The sequence below is a fragment of the Ixodes scapularis genome, unplaced genomic scaffold, assembly GCF_016920785.2.
Source record: "Ixodes scapularis isolate PalLabHiFi unplaced genomic scaffold, ASM1692078v2 ptg003260l_1__unscaffolded, whole genome shotgun sequence".
Lineage (NCBI taxonomy): Eukaryota > Metazoa > Arthropoda > Arachnida > Ixodida > Ixodidae > Ixodes > Ixodes scapularis.
In genome coordinates, this window is record NW_024610310.1 from 184,159 (window position 1) to 206,796 (window position 22,638).

General features: G+C 45.3%; 2 protein-coding genes across 2 annotated transcripts in view; one reads left to right on the forward strand and one right to left on the reverse strand.

Annotated features, from left to right (window-relative positions):
* LOC121834692 (kinesin-like protein KIF21B) overlaps positions 1 to 2,656 on the forward strand; it is a 116,550-nt gene extending 113,894 nt beyond the window's left edge. Inside the window, exons 18-19 of the mRNA XM_042288420.1 lie at positions 2,017 to 2,085; positions 2,467 to 2,656. Of these exons, the coding sequence (XP_042144354.1) occupies positions 2,017 to 2,085; positions 2,467 to 2,541 (144 nt within the window). The 3' untranslated portion in view covers positions 2,542 to 2,656. The remainder of the gene's footprint in view (positions 1 to 2,016; positions 2,086 to 2,466) is intronic.
* Positions 2,657 to 6,214: 3,558 nt separating this feature from the next.
* LOC115329341 lies at positions 6,215 to 22,513 on the reverse strand. The gene is made up of 7 exons (XM_042288419.1): positions 22,126 to 22,513; positions 19,739 to 19,830; positions 17,115 to 17,208; positions 16,383 to 16,529; positions 12,414 to 12,880; positions 8,743 to 8,962; positions 6,215 to 6,554 (listed from the first exon to the last, which is right to left on the reverse strand). Exons 1-7 carry the CDS (start codon positions 22,304 to 22,306, stop codon positions 6,343 to 6,345), a joined length of 1,413 nt encoding a protein of 470 aa, XP_042144353.1. The 5' UTR covers positions 22,307 to 22,513; the 3' UTR covers positions 6,215 to 6,342.
* Between the last annotated feature and the right edge of the window lie 125 nt (positions 22,514 to 22,638).

Here is a 22,638-nt window from a genome sequence, read left to right on the forward strand (position 1 = left end):
GCTTCTCCACAGTTTCTTGGTAAGATGCGCGTTCCATTAGGTATAGCTGGCCATCTCTACGTTCCAATGTGTCGTTTCCTTGCCATCCCAATGTAGGCATTTAAGATAGACGTAAGAAATATCTAAATGGAAGCTTGCGAATGATCTTGACAGCTGGATTTTTGTTTAGCCCTTTGCCAGCCTATGTGCGAGATCCACTTGCAATCCCAGGAAAAGAGGTGCTTTTCGACCCAAATCAATGAGCTGTGCATTGCAGAAAGTCTCTGAGAAAAGCAGTTAGGATGAAACTTAAAATTTATGATGTTACCTCGATCGAATGGGGAAAAAGGAGATTTCATTGTGAGCCAACGTCCACCTAAACCTAATATTGTCGAGACAAGAAATTAGATTGGGACTGTCTGTGGCATCTATGGCAGTGAAAAGACCGGTTCTAACAAAGACAACGGGAATCGGGCATCACTTGGCTATATCCGCTATTTTCTTTTTTTTGTAACCGACTTTGGTTAGAACAAAGTGGGAATGGAAAATGGTGATTGCTCTGCTGTAGCCGCTATTGGGTTATAACCGGTCTCGATAGTATCCTCTTTCTTGTTTAGAAGCAATACAAATCCCGTCCACAATAGACGGGATTGATATCTTGGGTCCATACGAGGCTTAGGTGCAAGTCAGCTTGTAGCGAAAATCTCAGTTGTATTTTGATCTAGGTAACGTAATGTTCTCAGACTTTGCATTCTATCCCAACAGCTAGCGTCACAATCTAACGGAGTTTAAGCTTTCTGCAATGCGAACCTGTGCCAAAAAACGCTGCTTTGGTTTCTCGGGAACTTTCTGTGGCACATTGGAAAGTTTCCAGCTAAACGACAAACTTGGTACACCCGGGAGGTGTTGCTGTCCATATTTGGGTCAGTATGTTTGTTCGGCTGGGGCTATTACTACTTTGGAGTATGCTAAAGGCTAGAAGACAGAAGAAAGGCTCTTTGCATTCATTCTCGGAAGAAAGCGCAAGTTCTGTAAAGTACTTCCGCTTGAGAGAGTAACGGAAGAAAGCCTTTTTGCCCTCAGCATTGCCCTTTTATGCTTTCTCAAACTGAATAGTACATGCCCCCGTTAGACAAAAAAAACATGTACTGACTTGACCTTAGTGCTATCCTTTTCAAAAATTGACTGGAATCTCCATCATGCGCTTTGGTTGCGCGAGGCAAGGCATCTACTGGTCCTCTCATGGACTGTAGGCATCCCCGGAAGAAATTGGGATATGCTGTACGAGGATCGTTTTCCCTCGTGTCTCCCCGAGAGAGATTGTTGCGTGCATTGTCATTATTTTTTTTTCTCGCGACCTAGACCCAACTTGTGTCAGGTGTGTTACATCGCAGCCTAAGTAACGCCGGGTAAGAGATACAATCCAAAGAAAACTTTATGAAAGGAACATAATGGCTTTTTTACAGATGGCTGCTCCAGGGAACACCCCAAGTTTGTTGATGATGATTATATGGGCCCGCAGATATATACAGCAAGGTGCTTCTTCCTAAGCCAGGAGAAACTGCAACATGCTGTCTCATTATTTTTCTCCCGACACGCAACTTGTGTCTAGGGAAGATGCTTGTACCACGAAGTTCCTGAGACTGTAAATTTCTTAGGAGGTCGTGCCCAGGTGCGCGTCTAGGCACGCATACCTAGGGGGAGGCACTCACTTGATCAAATGACGTTTTAGCCAACACCCACGTTTCACCGAATGACACTTCAGCAAATAGTTGGACGCCGCGAAGCAGTGTTTTTGGGTGGGCCAAGCGGGTTCACACTTTTGTGATAAGGCGCTGCTGACTGTCGCCGCCTAGCGGCGTATGCGCAGCGCAGGGGGGGGGGGGGGGAGGGGGGGAGGTTAACGCGCGCCCCCATTATTCGCTAAAACGTCGATTTGCTCAAAAGTTGCTAAAGCGTCATTCGCTCATGTGCTCTGGACCCAAGAGGACTTCAGGAGCGTGGGAACCTTATTTATTGCACTCTTGAATTTCGCAGATTGACAAGCTTGTCCTGAGCAAGCAGAACATCTACACCCTGGAACGGGACATGGAGCGTTGGCTCATGGTAAGCCAATTGCCCCACTCGTGATAAAAGAACCTCCTAATCTTCCAGATCGAACTGAACTTATTAGGTCGTCTAGGGCATTGGATATATGCACGAGTGGATGACCGATCAAATTAAGCTTTTAACGTAGTATGTGTTTAAGGGCTGGAATCCTTGAGATCATTACCAAACGTTCAACAAATTCTTCAGAGTGTGATTCGTGAAAATTTTGTAAAGGAAATTCAAGATGCATTTCAGTGGGAATCCAGCCCCTGAACCCGGTGATTGTGAGTTTGACATTGCACCACCTTATGGCCAGACGCAAAGCTTGCTGGCTTTGTCTACTATGCTAAAGTCTATACTGACTGTTGGGACGCTCGACGCCGACATTTGGCGTTGCAGGTCAAACAGTTTCTGGGAAGAAACAAGAAGTCCAAGATGTGCCCACCATCACGTAAAAGGGGACAAACTATATAGACACGCCATAACCCTCAAGCGTGGATGTGTCGGGGACCCCTTCGGAGTGTGCCAAAGTCACGGGTGTATACAACAACTAATTGCAGTGTGAAGAGGGCATCCTTTACTCTTATTGGTAAGGAGACCAGACCACAAAGCCCGTTTGTTTCCCCAACACAAGGCCCGTGGACAGGCCCACACGCCTTGCGGGCAGGTTTCCATTATCTTCTTCGGTAGAGCACGGGGTTGTGCGAATAGGGGATTTTGATTTCGAATGAAATCCGAAGCGAATAGTGATTTTGGCCGAATATTTTCGAATCGAATATCAAATACTTGTTGTTAAGAAATCTTGGCCGCAAAGTGGCATGCAAGATAATTATTGCAGATGTGCAATTATTAAGTGGGTTGATTTGTGAGAATGAGACCCTAATTAATTTATGTATGACTTATTTATTGGAATACAGGGCGCCAAGGTTTACAAAGATGGTGCAGGCATTGCTGAAGCTCATTGATCGGTTTCTTTTGCCGGTTTTTAAACAAAGTCGATGAAACGAGTACGATGGATATATTTGACAGTTCCCACCGTAATATTTAAACCGTTCTGCCGAACGTCTGAGTATATTTTTGATTTTGGAAATTGTTTCTTACATATTTTTAGACAGTAAACAAACTTGCAACTCAAGGTTGCCAACACTTCGAAAAGCACGAATGTTACGACTGCTCTCAAATCGAATATCGAATAGCGTAATATTCGAAACTACCATTCGAAAATTCGAATATTTGCACAACACTAAAAATACTATCAATAAACGAAGAAGTCCCTCTTGAAAGTAGTCATCAGGCAGGGTATGGGAACTTGACCCGCTTGGGCTTTTGTGCTGGGCATATGCAGCGTGCATGCTGCATTGTTCCTGCAGGACAGAGGGCTGGCCCCCCTTTGGGCGACCGGAAAGCTCCAGCCGGACACCGACGCCGCATTCGGTTACATCGGCCGATCCGTGTAGTTCTAAAGTTTGGGGCACCACAGCCTGATCTCGTCCCGACAGAAGCGAGAAGCATCAAGAGGATGAATAGACGGATAGATCGGGACGGCTGTACCTTTATTAACGGGGTGGTAGTTTGCACCACCGTAGTCAATAATACTTTTTTATTTCAAAAAAAAAAAGGGGGGGGGAGAGCTTTGCAGACTGGCTGTAGCGAAAGAAAGAGTCCTTCGAGCTTGAGCATGCTAACCAAGACTCGTAAGTGCAGAAGGTGTTATAGGCATTCCATGGAAGAACAGAAAAGCGTCTTAATGGCACTGTCCACCGAAGATTCGCTTTCATTTCTGACAAATTCTGTGAGGTGGCGCTACACATCCCCTCAAAAAAGTAAAAGTTCAGGCATCTCGTATCGAACCAACGTTCGACACATCGATCAGCACGCCTCTCGTAAGGAGGCTTTCACTGAAGACTACCTTCGCAGTGTGGTTTGTATGCGCCAGGGATAAAGGACTCTGGCCACGGGCAATGAAATGTACAAACTGTCGGGGGAGAATAACACCCCGCTTCGACTCCTTAGAGCCCCAAAAAAGTCTGATTGAGCCAGTTGACAACTATCGTACAAATCGCGCTTTGAACGCCTCGTTTAGTTTTGTTTACCTTTAACTTTCACCATTTTGCTTTGTTGTTTTTGTTTTGACATTAATGCGAGAGCATTAACTTTCCCATGGAGCGAGCCGACGTCATCAGCTTTGAAGACGCGCCAAAAGGCACCTATTATCCCCGGTCCCAATGGAGCCGAATGAAGCCGTAATCTGTAGGCTCCCAGCTTTGAAGCCGCGCAAAGAGCCTCAGAACACGGCAGCCAAATTCACCTTTCTAAATGGAGGGAATGTGACGGGTAGGTTCGCATTGGCTGGTGCACGTCATAGTTTCAAGGAACGAGGCTCCCGTTGGCCAGGCGTCAGATTCAGGGCGCTGCGGGCCCACGCCGGGAAATGGCTGGCTGCGGGGCCACCCAGAGCACGCTCGGACAGACTTTGGAGCGGCTCGTACGGCTGATGTCGGCGCGGCCACTTCACGAGAGCGCCCGCTCGGCCTTTGGCCCTCGGCAGTAGCAGAACGTGGCCGTCCATGCGAGTGCGCCGCACTAAGGGAGCGGAAGAACGACATTTATGCTTTCGCATTCACAACTCCCAAGAAGTTGTGAATGCGAAAGCATTCACAACTTCTTTGTTCATTCACAGCTTTTAATGAAACCCAACAACACTTTTACGTATTACAAAAAGAAGCAGCCCTTTGAATACATTTATAATATCGCGGACACCCCGGTTACTGTGGAGCGAGAATGTAAATATCTTGGTTTAATTATATCGGACACACTTTCTTGGTCTCCTCATATAAAACATATCTGTACTTCGGTATCCAGGAAGTTGGGTTTCATTAAAAGAAAGTTGAACGACGCTCCGATTCAGGTTAAGCTACATGCGTATTATTCATTAGTCAGATCCAAGTTGGAGTATGCAAATATCGTTTGGGATCCATTCACTCAGAAAGATATCCGGAAGTTGGAGATGGTGCAACGTCGAGCGGTTCGGTTTATTTACGGAAAGTATAGAAGGCTGGATTCACCATCTCAACTTATGCAGGCTAACGGAATACAGACTCTTCAGGCCAGAAGAAAACTAGCGCGGTTGAAATTCTTGTTTCATCTTCAGCAAGGACAGACTCGCATAGACCCATTGCAATATATTTCCCCTTTAGCGTCAAGAGCTACGCGGCACAGACATCAGTTTTCACTAACACCCATTTTTGCGCGTACTAATATGTTTAAATTTAGCTTTTTCCCTCGCACTATTAGCGACTGGAACGGTTTACCTCTCGAACTATTTATCGACACCAACTTTGTAGAAGGTCTCGAGCGTCTTGATAACTAACATGTTTTGCTTTGTACATTGCTGCACCTTCATCTTTTTCGCATGGACATTAGGATTGTATAAACCTTCATACTACATCTGGATAGGTCATTTTGTATTAGTGCATGATGGAATTACATACTGCTTGATGCTTGCTTTCCCCCCCTCCCCCTTTTTTTAAAATAATATATCCTGTATATTTGCTAGTTAGTTGTAAACCTTTTAATGTCGTGTTACCCTTCTGAAAATTCAGAGGCGATACAAGATTTTCATACAATGTTATTGGATACGAGAACTTACAAGATCTTGTATGGATACAAGAAGTTACGAGATCTTGTATGGATACAAGATTGTGTATGGATACGAGATCTTGTATGGATACGAGATCTTGTATGAATACGAGATCTTGTATGGATACAAGATCTTGTATGGATACAAGATCTTGTACAGATACAAGAAGCTACCGAAAATCTTGTATGTGAACGAGAAGTTACAAGATCTTGTGTGAAAACAATAAAGTGAAGCGTCATAACGTAAGAAATTTGGGGCACCATGGAGCCTTGCATGTAGGATAAGTTTATTATTGATGATTGTGTCTATTAAATTTATCAAAAGGTGGTATAGAAAATTGAGTTCATGCATGTAATAAAAAATGTGTTTCAACTGTATACATAGAAAAAAGAGGAAAGCATTATTTATCATGTGTATGCCACTCCACCAGTCATTCTAGATACATTGTTGATTCCTAGCTATTTTATATGTTGTGGGGCATTCAATGTTTTAATAATCCAATTCAGATATACCATAATAACTTTATTGAAGGTAGGGAGAATTTTAAGTACATTGGGAAATATGGCTTCAGTAAAAAGCATTAATTTTGCCAAAATACTCCCACACATCGTTCCCCCTTGGGTAGTAGTCTACGTCTACCCGCTCTCAGCAGGCTGCTGGGTTGCCAGCTGCTGGGTAGCCGGCTGCTGAGCTGGTGGCTGCTCTGCTGCTAGCTGCAGTGCAGACTTGGCCTCCAGCTTTCTCCACTGGTTGGCCTTGTCTTGCAGGAAGGTGGCCACATACTTATTCATTAGGCCTAGCCGCCGCTTCTTGTTCGGGGCATCCCCAACGAAGGTGGAGAAGGCAGCTGAAAACATTGAACAGAACAAAATGTACCAATGTCAGCAGAAATTTTTAAAAAGTTTGAGGAGAAATAAAGGAATTTTGCAAAACGAGCACATCAAGCTATATTTGCGACTCCAGCAACCTACAGGGGGCGCCACCACCAAACAAACATGGCGGCTGAGTCCAGGTCGCGTCGACTCGGCCGGGCTGCCTGAACAGGTGGCGCGTTCAATTTAACAGATTTTCTTTTGTTTAATGCCCAATTTTATAGGTGTTTGAACCGAGGCGGTTAAGTGTAGCCGATGCACATAAAGTTGCAAAGCATAGTTTTGTTTTTTCTGTGTGTTTTGTTCTTTTCATGCCAAACTTTCGTTTCGGAGATTTCGTTCAAAACTGAAACTATAAGCTCGGAGAGACGGTAATATACTAATCTAAGGAAAGCGGCGGTGACTACAGGATTGTTCCACCGAGAGTAATCTTCAGCTAACTCGCACCCCTCGACCATGCGACTTATCTGTCCGCGAAATCGAGCTTTTGTGCGTATCCGCGTTTAAGAAACAGCTGCAGTCGTCTGCTCGGTCAACAACACAGGCCGCAGAAAAATTAAGAAAATTAAGCAAGCGCTTCTTAAGCCAAGGACCATATTAACCCGCCGGCGCCCCACTAAGCAGCTGATACTCATATTTCAGTTCAGGTTTTAGTGTGGTCCAGAGGCTTTATTGGCGAAAGCAGCCAAGATGAATAGCCAACTCAAGCTTGAAGTTAACCAAAGACAACCAAACTCAAGAAAAGCAGCTATCGAACCTTCCCATTCACTTGACTGCAAAATTGGTGTTCCCTCCAGTGAAACACCTCATCTGTCGTCCTCAGTTCACTTTTCTACATCCTTACAAAGACTACATCCTTACAAAGAAACCACTTATCGTGATTCGAGAAAGACAAGAAATCAAAATGTTTTTCCGTGACTCCTCCCCATCCAAGAAATCGAAAGCACGCGACCGTGCGCTGTGAAGTAGAGGGGCTTTCAAACACGTGATGGGAGGAAACAATCTACTAAGGTTTCACCACACTAATGAACACTGAGGCAAACTTAAGAAATTTTTGGACCTCTGTGAAATTACACTGTACGCCACCGCGCCGACAACAAGTGTCCGCGAAAGCCACCATAGACGCGGAGGGGCGCGGAGCGACCTGGTCCGGCTGGTTCCTGGTTTTCTCGCTTAGTGGCGTCCGTTTTGCTGGAGTCGCAAATAGACCAACACGCTGTTTGCAAACAAGTCGGTGCTTGTCCACACCACACGTGGGTACTGCACGTGCACAGAAACCAGATTCGAGTAAGGTGAAGCACCTGTGCTCTGGTGACGGCAGCGGCATAACGTCAGAGCCGTGCCTTGGTATATATATACTATAAGTAGTCTTTATCCCAGACATCACTTCTATAAAAAATACCTGTTCAATAAATTTTAATGTTTTAGCATGACCACTAAACATTTGCACAACAAACGCTTATTTTGAAAAAAAATTGACACGACCATGCAAGGCAGAAATTACAGCTATTTTGACTATTTTAGGTAGTGTTCATTTCAGGTAAATTATTGAACTTAAATATGCGAGTAAATCGGGTATGCTTGCATACCTTGTTATTTTAAGAATGTGCCATATTATTAAAAGTGCCGGAAGGAGAAATGAAGGGAGGGCCGTAATGCTTCAACTGGACAGGCCTCTGTTTAAACCTCACAAACAAGGTAGAAACCAAAGATTGGCGTATGTACAGCAATTAACCAACTTCCCCGCTACATTTAGTCAGGAAATCTCGTTATAATGTTACACATGAATTCGGAATTTTCCATTAAATATTGCTTCCTACTGAAGTTTTGGGTAAGAAAATTTCAACAGAAGCAATAAATAAAAATGTAACTAGTAGCACAATATATTCCGTCTCACATTCTGTTCACCTCAGCTTTATCACAGATGAAGCACCCACTCATTTTTCAATAAACTGCTTACCCTGATATCTTTGAAATGAAATAAAAATTTTTTTAAAACAATAGGTACTTTGCAACAACTAATTTGGTTACTTTAGCAAGCATGATGAAATACAACAAGCAAGTAGGTTGCTAGCATGTCTTACATAACCAAGAGCATTGCACTCCCGAGTTCTGATGCCTGGCTTGTTTAATGTGGATAGATTTGAGCACATTCGCACATACCACGAATACTGCAGACTTTTTCGGGAGTCAGGGCCGTCCTTGGCTCCTTGGCGTTCTCCATCTTCACAAATCGCCGACAGGGAACCCCCGATAGGCTTCTGTTGCGAAGCTCCCTGTCGGTCCATGTTGCACGGAGAAGATCTTTCACAAACTTTGCGTCTGTCGGAGACTCGGCGATGTGCTCCCCCTTCGTCTTTGGGGCGGTCTTGATGCCTCTAGCCTGCATAAAAGGAATTATTGCAATGTTATCCCTACAGATTGAATATTTTGGAAGTAAGCAGATACTCCTTTTTAGGGCTAAACATGAAATGAAGTGCCTCTTGGGGGCACAGATCTGGTCAGGCATCATGCCTTTAGTCTCAGTCACCTTCCAAGAACAAATAAACAAATGAAGTAAAATAATGAAAGATATGGTGATGGTGCAATGGACTGTGCAGTGCTTGAATACTTTTCAGTGGATGCGGCTCCTTATGGTTATGTACCACATGATGAATAGTGCTCAGCTCTGTACTACATGGCAACTGCATCATACCAGGAATGCCTTGGTACTTGATTAGACATGGCTCTAGATTGGACAATGAAAGAGCGTGGTTTGTTAAAGGAGCCGTCAAACAATCTTTTCCGAAGTTCTGAACTATATGTCTATTTAAAATTCTTGTCCTTCATTACATAACCGACGTTCATTCATTTAATCGTCCACATTCATTTACTAGTGCAAAAAAGTTAATTTCAGTTTTTCGGGGAGCTACCCACCGAGTTCTACTATGGTGCCTGGAGCGCATCTCCGACTGCTGTGTTTAGTGTCCTATGCTGCCCATACATCAAAAGTGGTCTCGAAGTGGCAAAAAATGACGTCACAGAGGCCGAAGTGTCATGCTGTTGCATGTCGCAATCCTAGTGGCTGGTCATAGAAATGCATGCAAAAAGCATGAACGAATGCGAGTGTCGCCGTCATCACGGCGTCCCAACTCGTGGCTGCCGAAGCTTCCATGGACTGTGACACTGGAGAGCAACCTGTGGCATAACAGGCGTCTGCCACATCCACCAGTGCTGCTGGGACACCGCCAGGGCCACAACCGGCAACAGCATGACACTTCTATGACATCATCAGGGACCACTTGTTTGGACACGGTAAACAGACCATTCAAAGACGTGTTCCAGGCACCATAGTTCTACAGACACGTCAGGATAGGTAACCGATAGGAAATTTTCGTTGTATGTGAAATATGGCGACATAGACCCGGACTCTATGGGCGAAGCCAGAGTCCGGTCTGACATCTGATGTTATGCTCACATAACTCTAAAATGGCCGACCGCATTGACCTCTAGCCGCTCTAGCGCCGCATATTGAACCGCGGTCGGCTTTTAGTTTTCCAGCCGTACGCCGACATTGAATGTTCTTTGGGCTACCGTATGCCATGCTAATAGGAAAGTTTCTGAGGGAATATTTTGCAACTTGGACCGGTCAAGCCGCATACTGATACGACCGTCAAATGGTGACCTGCGAATATGTTCTCGCTCCGATCAGAAAAGAGCTGATCTGCTTACAGAAAAAGAATGAGAGGGCTAAAAACTGGTGTAGCCAGGAATTTTTTTCAGAGGGGGCTAAGGTGGCTGGAGATACCCATGACTTAAGGTGTGGAAGGGAGGAGGTCAAAAGGCATGTGTATACTAAAAGGTAAGCTGGGTTTTGGCGGGGGGGGGGGGGGGGGGGTTGAAGCCTTATAAGTTTCCCCCTGGCTACGCCACTGGCTGGAAATATAAGCGAAATAAATCGATTTTGCAGGATTAGCATGTCAAGTTGCTGTTGAGGAAGACTGTGGTAAATTTAAATTGATGAAAAAGTCACAACTGCCAGTTGTGCGACTTACCTATGGCTAACCCCGAAAAACAAGCGACACGAGAAAGGATGTGCTGATAGTCGAAAGGTCACGCGTGCATATCCCTTCTACCTACTGACCTTGCAAAGTTCAGGGGGGAATACTCTTGAAATTGCAACTTTTTTTATATCTTAACTTTATGTTTTATTATGATTGTAATCCACAATCAGGTTCCACAACAAATGACAGCCATGGCAAGACAAGCAGCATATTTACAATGGTTACTAAACAACAGGAGATGTGGATGTGCTTGAAACCGAAACTGTACCGTGACCATATGATGTAGTGGCATACAGTTCATACAAGAATACCAATGTACAACTCAATACTTTCCTCACTCCCAATTTATCATTTGAAGATTGAATAAAGTGGAATATTGATTCAACCTTTTTACATAGCTATCATGATGCTTTGTTGCTCATGCTCCCGAGGGGAGCATGAGCATGGTCGTTTTAGACAGTTAAAAGAAAAATTTATTCTTAAACACAGTTCATAAAATGCAGGACCAATATTTTACCGTAATACTTTTAATGAATATAAAAAATTAAGTGCTGGCAGACACATTTTTTTTTCATTACCTCTTTAAACCACAATCTAGGTTTTTACCTGCTCTCATTTTGTCACTTCACGCGTCATTGATATCTGCATTACTAAGCGTTTATAGTAGAAACCTTGAAAATGTATAACTGCGACATTCAGTGGTTACAAACTATTTATGAAATATTTAATTAAAGGGTGCGTGACAACACTACAGTCTTCCCCTGATGCTGGGTGGTCTTGTTTTCTTTCCCAGTGAAAGCCAATTTAAAACATGGACAGCATCATCTCTAGGACTCAGCTCCAGGAACACATTGCAACCATGCAAGTCCGAATCTCAAATATCATAAGTCCTCTTTCCATAGATGATATATTGTCTTGCATAATGCCTCAACCACGTGCCTTTGCATGCTTCCATGTGGCAGCTCAGTGTGGTACAACATATATCCTGGGACTGACCACCATAGTGTCTCCTTTCTCAGCTCTGACACAGAAAAAAAGCTGTGCATATGGAACATTATAACAATATTCCTTTACGCTGCAGCCATACAAAAACACCAATCAGTCTCTGCATATGCACATGGGACAACAAGAACACAATGGCAATTACTTTCGTTTTGTAAAGTGCTAGGTTTGTTAGTGAGAGTGATTGTTAGAGACTGGTTTCCTAAATGCACCAATGGGATTGTTTTGTCCAACTTTCTCAGAAAGAAATCCTCACGCCCACGTGGTATGTGGAGGGTGATGATCTTGTAGACCAATGGTTCTTAAATGGGGTTCCGCAGACAACTTGGGGTCCGCGAAGGCTTTCTAGGGGTCCGTGAAGCCCTGCCTCATCAGTCAAGCCCGGCGATAAAGGTTGTCTTTTTTCAGGTCGAGAAGAAAAGTTTCAGTTTTCCGGCCAGTTTTCTCGTGTGTATATAAATAAGAGAGGTCTACTTCACTCTAGCAATTAGTTATATCTATTTATGAAATCATTATTATAATTAATCTATACCTTTCCCCTCCCCTCACCACGAATGGAGCCCTCCATTATCTACGCCGAACCACAAGGGGTCCGCAAAACAGTGATGGTTAAAAATCACTGTTGTAGACCATGCTTGTGGGATGTTTCAATTGAAACAGCCGACATCATTTTTCCACCACTGGCATTCTTTGTTTCAGACTGAACAGCTAATTAGCAGTGTTGCAGATGTATGACTCAAAAGTTGCAAATAAACGTGAGAGCAGTGTCTATAATCGTGATCAACCTACCGGAACGGGGTCAACAGCCGGCACGGGGTCAACAGCCGGCACGGGGTCCACAGCCGGCACGGGGTCCACAGCCGGCACGGGGTCCACAGCCGGCACGGGGTCGACAGCCGGGACCCTGACAGGAGGGGTTGGCAAACTGGGGCTCTGGACCAAGGAGCCCATCGCTCCAGCTAGTGCTCCAATGGGTCGGGTCCCCTCGTACTGACGTGGCTCCTCTGCCAAGCACACAGGCAGAGGCACGGGGTGCGCCAGCTCTTCCAGGTCCAGGGAGGGAAGGGGATCGTGGACTGGAATGTCTTCCTGTAGAACTGGCAGCACGAGAGACCTCCGTGCCCCTGGTGCAGAAGAGTGCACCCGTGCTCGGGGGCAGCCTGCTCCAGCTGGCAAGCCTCCTCGAACACTAGTAGCCAGAGGAGGGCCGGAAGGACGGCTTGCCTTGGCAGAGGGCAACTCCGCTCCTGCAGTGGCTTCAAAGCATATCCCCAAGTATTAATCTACACAGGCTCAGCTGGTGCCTCTATTGTCGTCAAGCATCACACTCACTCGTGTAGTAGCCCCACTCTGTAACACAATATTTGTCCAACTGCTGCATGGGCACCCTGTCGAGTTTTAAGTTTGTGCTTTGTCACGGCCAGCTTAAAAAATTCAGGGCGTCACCTATTATGTTCATGCTTCATGATTAATTCTTTGGCATTCTTACGGCTAATGATGCTATCATATTGGGTATAGTGTGACAATAAGAGGCTTGGCATTCAGTATGGCTCACTCCTTAAGTTACCAGTGACTATAGACCGTTTTATCGTGGGTAGCGCCATTTTGAGAGCGAGAGAGAAAAGGGGAAAGGGCTACCGGCGCTTTCCCCTTTTCTGATTGTGTAGAAAGAGTAAAAGTCCCGGATGAGGAGGCTTGGCCGGTGTTGGGTGTCTGCTGTGCCCCAACTTCTTTCGCGCTTTCTTTTCTGTTTTAGACTCGCAAACTTAATTAGAGCCACGGGCTTTGATGGCAACAATCCCCCGGTCATCGGGACACCATTGCTCGGTCATAGGGTGCACGAATAACGACAGAAAGCGTCGAATACTGTCCGAGGACCTATGTAGCTTGCAATGAATCCGGCAAGGCACGTGCGGCTGCAATGTTTTGAAGCTCCACCGCTTTCCGCGTGACTGGAAAAGATGAACCATTCATAAACTTTTGTTTGCAATAGGCCCATTTCAACGCAGCCGGTTTTAGTCATAAACAAGCGATACACGAAATGGGAACCTCAATTAACTTTTGTAAACACCCGGAGCTGCTACATATCGTTTTGCTGCGCTGCTTTTATCTTGCGTGTCCGTGTTCTCATATTTCATCGTGGATGAACGACGAAGACGTTCTAGATGTGCTTATATCGAACCGCAGAAAGCGTCAAAGCAGCCACGAATTATTTTACTATTTGATGCAATATTTTGAGTACTAACCTCCAATTTCTATCACTGACACGTTCGCTGCCGCTGTTCCCCCCGTTGCCGCACTGGCGGATGCGATGACTCGAACAAAGAAACGTACACACTGGGCTCGAAGACGCAGATCGCAACACACGAGTCATACCCTGGAGCGACTATCCAGCGCTTCAAAGCGCCCAATCAACGGAAACAACCCAAAAAACCCACCAGCGGCACTCCAAGGAGCGCTTTTGCCGGCTCTCTGGTATCGCACAGGGGATCGCTATTCAGGAAAACCGATAGAACTACCTTTTCAACAATTTCTAGCCTCACCCGGCGGCGGAAATAAGCCTTCAACTAAGTGTTGGAAATGATGAAATCGACTCAGTCACCACTGCAAATTATCAATATTAAGATAAATTCAATTACAAAATTTTACAAACTGAAACAGCAATTATCACGAGAAAACTGGCACGCACCTTGCAAGCGTACCCCATGTTCATCGGCAGTACAGCGTTCGGTGCGCGCTCCATTCACAAGCTGTTCCGAGCACAGTCGAGAAGATGGTGTTGAGGAAATGTCTTTTCGGTTTACGAACGCAACCCACTGCCGCCAAGACCGGGGTCATGTGGAAAGCGATGGAGCTTAAAGACATTGCAGCCGCTCTCGCCTTGACGGATTCATTGCAAGCTACATAGGTCCTCGGACAGTATTCGACGCTTTCTGTCGTTATTCGTGCACCCTATGACCGAGGAATGGTGTCCCGATGACCGGGGAACTGTTGCCATCAAAGCCCGTTACTCTAATTAAGTTTGTGAGTTCAAAACAGAAAAGAAAGCGCGAACAAAGTTGGGGCACAGCAGACACCCAACACCGGCCAAGCCTCTCCATCCGGGACTTTCACTCTTTCTACACAATCAGAAAGGGGGAAAGCGCCGGTAGCCCTTTCCCCTTTTCTCTCTCGCCCTCTTTCAGTAAAACGGTCTATAGTACCTGCGAGAGGGGAGAACATACAAGAAGGGACCCAAAAGTAACCAGAATAAATTTATGGAGGGCGGCCGTTCGTAGTACCAGCTTCCGCCGCTAGCAGCGCTTAGCGGCTCCCTTTCCGAGTCAGTCTGCCAACCAGCGTCGTCTGCTAAAGTTCTAGCGGTATGTTGTAAATTTATTTTCCCCGAGTGCTTAAAAAGTATTCCTCGATTTTTGCAATGTTTCATTTCAAGGACCTTCCACATTCACAAAAAGTTTTCCTTTCAGAACTTTCTTCATATGGGCAAACAGAAAAAAATCACAAGGTGAGAAGGTCTGGTGAATGGGGGGGGGGAAGCAATGTCACACCATTTTTGTTAAAAAGCTGTTTCATCAACAGGGCAGTGTGTGCTGGGGCATTGTAGTAATGGAACCACCACTTCCCCCTTTCCCTCAAATCGCGGTGTTTCTACCGCACTGAGTGGTGCACGCGTCGCAAAACTTCCAGGTAAAGCACCTGATTAACAGTTTCACAAGGGGGCTACACAAGACGGCGGGATGAAGGGACCGGGATGGCGCCACCTGCTGCGATTGGTCAGTGGCATGGCACTGACCAATCGCAGCAGGTGGCAACCAGTCCTTTCGTCCCGCCTCGTCTTGCCATCTTGCATAGACCCCCAGGAGGAATAAACTCAAGAGTAAACAATGCCCAAATTTTCTCAATGTTTTCATTAGTTGAGGGTCGCCCTGAACGAGGTTGGTCGTCACGTCGATCAATAATTCACCGGCCTTGAGGCGAGAAAACCACCTGCAGACGTGCAATTTTTTCACGGCATCTTCCTTGTAAGCCGTCTGAAGCAAAAAAACGTTTCCGCTGCCGTTTTCATAAAACAAGAACACAATTTTACGGCCTCACGCTATTCCTTCAAATCTGACATTGCAAAAAAAAGATGAATGACTCGAAAACAAAAATTTACAATATGTTATTAGAACTTTAGCAAACGATGCCGGTCAGCAAACTGACTCAAAAGGGGTGCCATAAGCACTGCTAGCGGCGGAAGCTGGTACTACGAAGAGTTAGCCCTCCAGAAATTTCTTTTCATTACTTTTGGCCCCCCCCCCCCCCCCCCCCTTCGTATGGATGTAGAAACTTCTGTAAAGTTCTGTTTCCTTTCGGTCTATTTTCTTTAAGAACTGGCAAAATTTTTCATTGAGGAGTGTGATAGAGTTAACCACTGGGCAAATGCAAAGACACAGATTTACTCATACAAGATTCATTGTCACAAATTAGCTGCCCTCGAAATTACTGCCCGTCATGCTCTGTCTGCACATCTGTCCTCCCCGAGACTACTCTGCCCTCTCCCCGGGAGAGGAAAAGCGTGTCACTCATGGGAAAAAATTGCAAACTGCTCTTCCCCATTCAAAGTATGCATCACCAAGCAATGCAGGAAAGTCAACTTGCATATTCAACAAGCTTTGCCATGCGGTAATTATGTTTATTAAGACAGGATTTGCTAAGGCATGAAAATATTTATGCTAATTTTTTAAAAATAAAACCACCTGCACAGTACAAACTCACGTGGTCTGCTCATTAGTGCCTTCTGCACGTTGCGAGCATGCCTCCTCTCCTCGTCCAGCTCTTGTCTCAAGCGCTTCACTTCTTCTTTAAGGGCACGCTTTTTTGATCGCTCAGCCTCATACAATGTTGCGGCAACCATTGGTGGACCTGCAAGACAAAACAAATAAATGTAACAACTTCTGCTATACATTTATCTTGATTGCTCCAGTAAAAGTAACTCTTAAGGCTAGAAACATTAAATTCTGTACCTACACAAAATTTAAGCTAAGTATTTTAAGAATTATGCATCCTTACATATTCCTAAAAATGCTCTGTGACTTTGCATTATGCATCGGTCATCTCCTGGTTTCACTGCTTGCCTGTTCCTCCTCAGCTAGCACCCTAAGGGCCTGCTTATACAAACAAACAAGTTTACTATCAGTCCTATCTTTGGTTTTTCTTGCCACATTACTATCCCTGCATCATAGCTGCTATTTGTGAAGTGTGTGCTGCTTTGGCAATTCATTGGAGTGTTCAGCAGTGTGTGATGTAGTAGAAAATCGAGCATTTCTTTCGTACAAATACAGACTCTGCATAAGTAAATTAACTTACCACACATGTAGGTACTATTTTTTCTGCTGCATTGGATATGCATCTTGGCACAGCATAAGTGGAAAACTACAAATGAGCTATGTGCTTCTTACTGGTACTAACAATATATGTGCATAATAAGGCAAATGCAAATACACTTACCCTCCAAATCCACTCCGTCATGTCGACGGTTGTGAGACGAGACTTGGGATGTCGGTGGCAGCTCAGCAACAGTTCCTGAGCATGAGCCTTCATCCTAAAACATCGACAATAAAAACTGTTGTTGGGAAGCTTGATCCTGAAGTAATGAAGGCAACAAGGGATTAAAGAAAACCTCTCGTACTTAATTCCTTGTACTCAGCTATATCAGATTGTTCCCAACTTTATTAGAGCTTTTAAGGCTGGAAGTCTCTCCAAAACAATTATTTATTTTCTCTCTGTTTGGGGTTTGAATTATCTCAACGGTGGATTGTAGGCCGGCAGAGGTCATTAGTGTCAATGAATTTGTTTCATTAGGTTGTTTCTATATTAAAGAAACACTAAATTGGTCTAGCTGGAATTAGACGGCTGTTGTTGTTTTTTTGTTTTGAAAGAGGGCACTTTTTCCATGGCACATGCCAACCACCCTCAAAAGATCACAGCAGCTGATGAATGCTGCCCTGTGCATTTTTTGGTTTAAAACTGTGCATCAAGCTCGTGTTGTAACAACATTGGATTGGCCAGGCTGACCCGGCCTAAGAGCTGCAAACAAAGCCACAAAACTTCCAAGAGCCAGGAAGGGCTCAAACTTTTATCCAGAGCAATAAAGGAAACTCGAACTGCTTTCAATATATCAAAGTCAAAAGCAGTTCCACTGTATGTAAAGTAGCAGTAGCTCAAGTCTACCAAACCGCAACCTGTCTTTCGATTTAAGATATGTTCCATTTCTCTTTTTGGGGAAGTGCTTGTGTGACCAGGAGGGAGGCGGGGAAGTGGAGGGGTGAAGGGGGGGGGGGGGGATGGAGCCACGAGCCATACTTTAACACGCAAAGAGCCACATGCGGCTCTCCAGCTGCAGTTTGGCCACTTCTGTAATAACATATTCACAGCAACCTGCATTTATTGTATCCATTGCACATAAATGCCACATACCTCTGTGGAGGCAATTTCAGAAAGTGGAGAAAAAATTAAAAACAGTGTTTAAAAAAGTATTATTGACCATCTGAAGGAAATAATCCAACAGCCCGGAAACATGCCGAGAGAAACAAAAGTGACCTTTAGGACAGCACTTATGTTCACACTGGCGGTTGATCAGAGTTTGCAAACCAGGCCATGGATGCGGTTTGCGAGCCAACCGCGTCTCAGACACACAGAGACGCGGTTGGTGATTCCTCGGCAATCATGTGTGATCTTGGCGTTCTGCGTTCGGCAACCTTGTTTTACAATCAAAAACCAAATATAAAAATCTTTTCTTTTTTCTTCAAGGGGGGGGGGGGCTGTTTGCACGTTATAGAGGCTGGAGCACTTGGTACACATGCATCGCAAGTTCAGGTAGCAAAAAAAAAAAAAGAGAAGAACCTGCAAAACCACATCTCCAATTCCTTCAACTGCGCCCACGGGCAAGGCCCAGCTAGGTGTGCCTTGCTGACTTAAAAGAAGATGCACCCGACCCTTTCTTCAAAGTGGACCCTTCCTGCATGAGTAGCTGACCATGTTTTCGGGATAAGAGGGCCTGATTTACCTGCCTCTTCGCTCGCTTTTTTTATTTTCGGAGTAGTGCGGGAAGTGTGTGGTGCGGGAAATGTGTCCGGCTAGTGGCTTGTTTGGTGGCTGACTCGCCTCTCGTCACTCACACGTCGATCGAGGCTGCTGTTTGTTTATATTAAAAGCGCACTAAACAGGGTTTTACGAGCCCTAAGCATCCTAAAATTCCAAAAATTACAATCGTGCATGATTTTAATTTTTGAATTTTTAGGATGCATGGGGCCCGTAGAATTAGTTATTACCAAGAACAATCACAAAACCCTCTTTAGTGCCCCTTTAAGCTCAAATAAATGCCGCATGGATTACCTGTGGATAGTCTGGTATGTATACACTTGATTTCTTGAGTAGATTTCTTTTATTCCTTTTGGTGGTAGAAACATCACAGGTTAAGCTAGCACAGTTATCTTGGGTGTCCCGCCAGTTCCGCAATAGTGTGTGCGCTACGCAATTATGTTCACGGCATCTCTATCAGCCTTCAAGGTTGTCATGCATGGTATCAAAAGCTTTCAGCAGTTTATGTGAATGCCGAGGTAGGTACAGAAGCTGCAACTTCGAGTGGTTGGAGGCGGGCTTTGATGTTCAACGGGCAAAGACGAACAAGGCAGCGCAACGACAGGCTTTGGCGCCCCAAATAATAAACAGCTCGAATTACCCAAACCAGAAACCAGTTAAGATTACGAGTCAATTATCTTCGCAGCAGATTCAAATGATGGACTTGAACATCATGTTTCTTCGCTGAATAGCCGGCTGCAATGCTAGAACTACAGCGCATAGGATGCCTCACCAGCAAAGGGTGCCATTTCGCTTCGAAAGTCACTGACGTCACGTCAGCATCACGTTGCAGTTGGTTGCCGCTTTGCAGTTCACGAAAGTGGTTGGAAGGAATCTGTCACGAAGCGGTTGGCAAAAACGCACCTCAACTGCACAATTCCAGCGGCTTAATTGCGGTTGAAAACGTGCAGATCTGCTTTGCGGTTGCGGATCTACTTCCAGTGTGAATGTATCATTACAGCTCTTATAGACAACATATTGCACTGAATTACCTCTGCTGGCTGTTCTTCCCCTGTGTCATAAATGACACGTGGCAATGCCAGCCTCTCCTTCACCATCGCCCGAAGTAGCAAGTCTTTGGTTTCTGAAGCAAAGAATAGTTTTCTTAGACATGAATAATAATACAGTGTGTAACATATGTTTAAATCAATAGCAATAATGTAAACTGAATACTACAGAAGTGGTTTGTATTAATGAGCAAGACACAAATGAAACAGATGATATCCAGCCAAGAATGGGTTAACTGCATTGGGGAAGTTCACTTTTGCAAAGTTCTTATTGAAAAGCTACCCATAAAGCACATCTAGCATGGCACTGTGAGCTACAGTACTTCTTCTGGCCAGCCCAGAACCACAGCACGATACTATGAACAGGACACGAGCATAATTGGGTTGTGGGGATATTTATACAGCGTGTAGTGGGTCAGCCATTAAAGTTGCGACGAGTCACACGCTGTAGATGAGCAATTTAGCCAGTGCAGTACAACCGCTAGCCTGGGGTCTTTAACGTGCACCACACAGTAGTGATACACGACCGCACGCCGGTACGATGCTCATCCAGATTGAAACGGGCAGGGGTGGGGATTGAACCTGCAGGATCCCTAGGTTCTGCAGCGTGAGCTTTCACTCCACGCGCGTCGAGCTGGGTGTGCGCTTAAGCCCACTCGGCCACTGATTCCCCCCCCCCCCCCCCTCCCCCTTCCCCAAATCCAGCCGACCCTTTTTCATACACATGCATTTTGACCTGCCGTACCCCCCCCCCCCCCCCCCACCTACCAAAAAAAATTTCTATCTATGCCACTGTAAGGAAGTTCCCACCTCACATAGCTTGCAAAACTGTAATTCTAATGTGCATGCCTGAAACTCAGCAGGCAGGTAGTTCCAAAACTTTATCACCCGGCCTGAGCGCTGGAATTAAACTTGAGTGGAAATTGAGCGTTCGGTGATGAGTAGTTTATTTTTGCGGTAAAACAAAAGCTTTTTTTTTGTATGTGTCTGTGTGTGGGAGCGGGGGGGGGGAGGGGGGGGGGGCGGGCGGGGACACCCTTTATGAGTACATAACATCAAGTGATAGTAATATGCTATACAGACTATGTCATGCACCGCGACCGGAAATGGCTATGCAAAACGAAAGTTTGTCTGCTTCTAGCACAGGAGTTATGATGATGTCAGGACTCCGAGCTCTTATTGGCTGATCGAAAAAAATAGTGGATAGACCTCGAATCGGTCTACCCGTTATTTCTTTCAATCAAAGCCAATCAGAGCTCAGTGTCGTTCTGACGTCCCCGCAACTCCTGCGCAAGGACCAGCCACTTGCTCTCTGCATATGCACGATGCGAAACTTTATGCTTCTTGCCAGGTTTACGGGGGAAGAGGGGGCGCTTGGGTAAACACACCCCAGGGAATCACGAGCGAGCTTTTAGCAACTTCAAAAACTCATTATGCAAAAAAAAAAAAAAAATTAATGCTGTATATAAAATGGATTGTCGAAAAGGGCTGCCCAATGTGTGGCGTACGTAGCTCTGTGGTAATGCGGTTGTTTCCCACGGAGTGGACCCAGGGTCAAATCCAAAAATAACAGCTGTACTTTTTTTAGACAACATATTTTCTTTTACAACTATAGCTGCAAAACTCAAATGCGTTGTCGACGAAACGTCGCAGGACGATAGGGAGCCAAATATTAACTAAGAGTAAAGCTATACGCACTACGTCGTGCATCTCGACTGGAAATGTATATACGCACAACGCGGAGAGCTCGTGCAATTTCGGTCGCCCTTTTAGGACGGCGCGTGTATCACTGGGGAGCGCATTAACCAATCCCCCCGCCTGCGTTCACGCCGCTTTGACAGTCTGGGGCTGCTAGTCACAAACCTACTAACCCATTTGGCCCACTGTACACGCCGTCCAGCCGACAACTCAAGCCCACCGTCTCCCATTGCACCTCTGGAAATAGTCTCACACCATTTAGTTAGACAGTTGTCGCCCAAATTTCGCTGAACGAAATGGTATGGGACTTAGTTTCCGGAGGTGCAACGGGTACAGCGGGGCTTGGTTTGCCGGCTGGACGCCGCGAAGCGGCGTGTATGACAGGGCCAAATGGGTCAATAGTTTAGTAATTAGCAACCGCATACTGTCGCCGCGAAGCGGCGTGAACGCAGGCGAAGCGGCGTGAGGTGTGTTAACGAGCTCCTCAGTGAGACACGCGCCGTCCGACTCTCGGACGGCAATTGTAGGCGCGATTGGAGTGCCGTGAGACGGCACTGTGGACACAGCCTTTTTATTACCACTCCAAAAATAAGTAAAAAAAGGCATACAAAATTTCTGGTGAACGCTGAAACTTCAAAGCCTTGCCCGCAGGCATTTAACATGAAGCAACTTACCTCCGAGTTTGAGGATCTTTCCCTTGTAGAAGCCGCGCTGGGTGCCGTCCTCGGCCATCCAAAAGACCATCTTCGTCTTTTGATGATTAAAGTCTTCTACATGTTCCGGCGTAAACCGTTTAATTAGCGAAATAGGAACTATAGCTTTGTGCTTGTCCTCGTACCTCACGTACGCAAACATGCTCACGGTCGGCGAACAAAAAGTATATAATATAAAGAAATATATAAAAAAAAGAAAATAAGACACGTTAATAAACACAACTAAGAAATGAAATCCCCAAATATTATATCTAAAAACTAAAAGAACAATGCTTACTGAGCAAAAACAAGAAAGACCGTGACGCGCGGGAAGTTTCGGGACGAGGAAGCAATTAAGGGAAGACGCGTCGGGTTTAGTTAGCCATAGTCATAGCTGTAGCCAAAATTGGCCGTAGCTAATGTTGATTGTAGTCAGTTAAAAAATAACAACCTTCTTAAAGTAAGAGTAAGATTTCTTGTGGAATCTGAAGTTCC